The 3,835-nt window shown below is 33.8% G+C and overlaps 1 protein-coding gene across 1 annotated transcript; it reads left to right on the forward strand.

Moving 5' to 3' along the window:
• The first annotated feature begins 981 nt into the window (after window positions 1-981).
• On the forward strand, window positions 982-1,546 carry LOC129484002 (large ribosomal subunit protein eL21-like). The gene has a single exon (XM_055281407.2). It carries the CDS (start codon window positions 1,005-1,007, stop codon window positions 1,485-1,487), a length of 483 nt encoding a protein of 160 aa, XP_055137382.1. The 5' UTR covers window positions 982-1,004; the 3' UTR covers window positions 1,488-1,546.
• The last annotated feature ends 2,289 nt before the right edge of the window (window positions 1,547-3,835 follow it).

A 3,835-nucleotide genomic window follows, 5' to 3' on the forward strand; every position in this document is an offset into this window, starting at 1 on the left:
TTTGATTTATTAATCTGTAAAATAATATTTTGAGAAGCTTAAGTGAAAATGACAGAATGCATGGAGCAACACCTGGCCCACCATAAGTGCTCTAGGTTGGTTGGTTGGTTATTATGCCTATTCAACAAATTGCATAGGTCATGGAGTAGAACTGGGTTTTGAACCCTTGCACTGAAGCTCTGGATAATAATACTGTCTCTCTGTAGCTGCTTTTTTCCTTCCTTTATCCCATTCTGTGCCTTGATTTCTTGTGACAACAGGAAAATGTATCCTCAAACATTTGAGAAGTGATATCTGAGTGCAGAATGGATCTCAGTTCCTTCATTAGAAGGGGGCAGGATATTATGGCCACATAATACTATTTTCCCTTCTCTGAGGGTCTGCTTTGTGCCCACTGAGTAGAAAATTCTGTTTAATGTTTCTGCTTTTTAAATTTCATCCTTTAATTATTGATTTTTCTACTATAAGTAAATATTTAAAAATATGAAAAATGTTTTTGAACTCTGGACAAGGGAAACTAGACACAAATTTCACAGTAGTTACCAAAATACACAATATAGAATATGCTCACTGAATCTAAGATGGGATTGGGAAGAATCTGGGATCAGACTTCTAAAACTAGTATCACTTGCAAAATGTAGTTTTAAAATGTAAGCCTCATTTCTACTTATGACCTACAAATAAACATTATTATTATTTGATAGCATCTTTATTCACTTCTCTGTTTAACTTAACTACATTCCCATTATTTACTAAAAGAATATGCGATATTTCTGACATAGCCATGTAAGAAGCAACCATATGCTTTAAAAAAAATTACATTTAATAGTTTATGTTATATTTGGTATTCATTGAGTGTGATATGTGTGAACTTTATAATTAATTATATATACTTATCTGTTTATTGAGCAGGTTTTCTTAATAATGGGAAGTATAATGTATTATAATTTCAAAAATCACTATGAAATAAATATAAAACCGCCATCTTCCAGTAATTCACCAAAATGACAAACACAAAGGGAAAGAGGAGAGGCACCCGATATATGTTCTCTAGGCCTTTTAGAAAACATGGAGTTGTTCCTTTGGCCACGTATATGCGAATCTATAAGAAAGGTGATATTGTAGACATCAAGGGTATGGGTACTGTTCAAAAAGGAATGCCCCACAAGTGTTACCATGGCAAAACTGGAAGAGCCTACAATGTTACCCAGCATGCTGTTGGCATTGTTGTAAACAAACAAGTTAAGGGCAAGATTCTTGCCAAGAGAATTAATGTGCGTATTGAGCACATTAAGCACTCTAAGAGCCGAGATAGCTTCCTGAAACGCGTGAAGGAAAATGATCAGAAAAAGAAAGAAGCCAAAGAGAAAGGTACCTGGGTTCAACTAAAGCGCCAGCCTGCTCCACCCAGAGAAGCACACTTTGTGAGAACCAATGGGAAGGAGCCTGAGCTGCTGGAACCTATTCCCTATGAATTCATGGCATAATAGGTGTTAAAAGAAAAAAAAAATAAAGGACCTCTGGGCTGTAAATAAATAAATAAATAAATAAATAAATAAATAAATACTGTAGTCTAAATAAATTTTATTTATAAAAAACATTTATTTTAAATTAAAGGATTGCATATTTTACAATCTATATGTAGTATTAAGAGTGAGAAAATGCATTCATTTTTTTCCAGGGAGACTATAGAGTAGTGAGACGAATGTATCACAGTCTGACATGCTTGTATTGAATGTATACCATGAGAAGAATTATTATTATTCCAACTGTTTTTAAAAAACAGTTTCACCAAGTAAAGTAAAAGAGTTTTGAATGTGTGGAACCATAAGAATTAAAAGTATGACATCCTTTGTTTATTAAAATATGCAGCCTAAATAGAAAGCCTTAGAAAAAGCAAAATCAGTAATCTCACACATCTAATATTAAAAGACTTAATAACTAAAAATTTTAGGTCTAGAAAAATACCATTGATATCACAAAAGACTTTTTTGGTTGTATTAATAATTTTTCATGCTTTATATGCAGGAAGAATCAGTAAGGAGTACTTTACTCATATAGAATCCCTTAAAAATTCTAGTAAAGCCGCCAGCATATTGTCATGTTTTTATAAGTCAAGAACAATGTATTCCTAATGTAAAATTTCCGCTAATATATGTTAAAATAATAGAAGGCTTTCTGAATTGTTTGTTTAGTCAGTAACAAAAAAGTTAAATTGAAAATCTCTAAAACTAAAGAATTTTAGTTGCAACACTAATTTAATTAACCAGTCTCTCAGAAAAGTTTTCAGCACAGAAGCTAAAAGTTGTGTAACTTGATTTTGAAAAATATTTAATTTATTAATGACTCCAGAAAAAAGTGTAATTATATTTTAGTCTTCATTTTTACCATAACTCTTGATGTGTTTCTTATTTTAATAATGCATTCTAACATATGAACTGCTGAGCAATTGGCATATTACTTTTAACACAGAGAATGAATTAAACCTCTGAAATCCTCTGCCACCTTCTTTACTAACGGTCTTTTCTAGGCTGCTTTATAACTGTTGCATAGTAGCTGGACAAAGGAAAAGTAAAACATACTTTCAGGGACTACATAAATGAATGAATATATCAATTTAGCTCCAATTTCATAAAACTTTATTCCTTAGACCATAACAATTCAGGTGCTCTAAAGAAGTGGTGATGGAATAGAGGATGAAGTATCATGGAAATCACCATAGTCATTTCAGTGACTTCCTCTTTAGGGCCCCAGCTTATTTCTGCTACTCCCTGGTTCCCCCATGGTTTTCACAAATCCTGGGCATTCACTTTTCATTCTCTAGGTTTCTCTCACATTCTTTTCCTTCTGCTCCTAGCATTTTGCTGCCTTTTTTATCTGGACCTCAGTTTTACTCTTTTAAGTGGGTCAATAAGCAGGTATATTAGAACTGCTAAGGTGTAAACATACTTCTCCATCTCAGTTAAGATTTAGCCATTTTTCAATCAGCAGCAATTCACACAAAAAAGACAGTTTCATTACAGTGATACCAAAAAGGTGAACTGTGAGACATAAAGTTCAGCAATAAGAAGACATGATTTGGATAATGTCCTTGAAACTGTACCTGTATAAGCCACCCCCTTTTCTTCTGTTAACTTGTAGAACTAGTTGTGAGTTTACATTAAAAATAAAATAGATTCTGGAAATTAGCCCTTTGTCAGATAAGTAGGTTGCAAAAATTTTCTCCCATTTTGTAGGTTGCCTGTTCACTCTGATGGTAGTTTCTTTTGCTGTGCAGAAGCTCTTTAGTTTAATTAGATCCCATTTGTCAATTTTGGCTTTTGTTGGCATTGTTTTTGGTGTTTTAGACATGAAGTCCTTGCCCACGCCTATGTCCTGAATGGTATTGCCTAGGTTTTCTTCTAGGGTTTTAATGGTTTTAGGTCTAACATTTAAGTCTTTAATCCATCTTGAATTAATTTTTGTATAAGGTGTAAGGAAGGGATCCAGTTTCAGCTTTCTACATATGGCTAGCCAGTTTTCCCAGCACCATTTATTAAATAGGGAATCCTTTCCCCATTTCTTGTTTTTGTCAGGTTTGTCAAAGATCAGATAGTTGTAGATATGTGGCATCATTTCTGAGGGCTCTGTTCTGTTGGTGGGACTGTAAACTAGTTCAACCATTGTGGAAGTCAGTGTGGCGATTCCTCAGGGATCTAGAACTAGAAATACCATTTGACCCAGCCATCTCATTACTGGATATACACCCAAAGGACTATAAATCATGCTGCTATAAAGACACATGCACACGTATGTTTATTGCGGCACTATTCACAATAGCAAAGAGTTGGAACCA

This window comes from Symphalangus syndactylus, chromosome 6 (assembly GCF_028878055.3).
Source record: "Symphalangus syndactylus isolate Jambi chromosome 6, NHGRI_mSymSyn1-v2.1_pri, whole genome shotgun sequence".
Taxonomy (NCBI): domain Eukaryota; kingdom Metazoa; phylum Chordata; class Mammalia; order Primates; family Hylobatidae; genus Symphalangus; species Symphalangus syndactylus.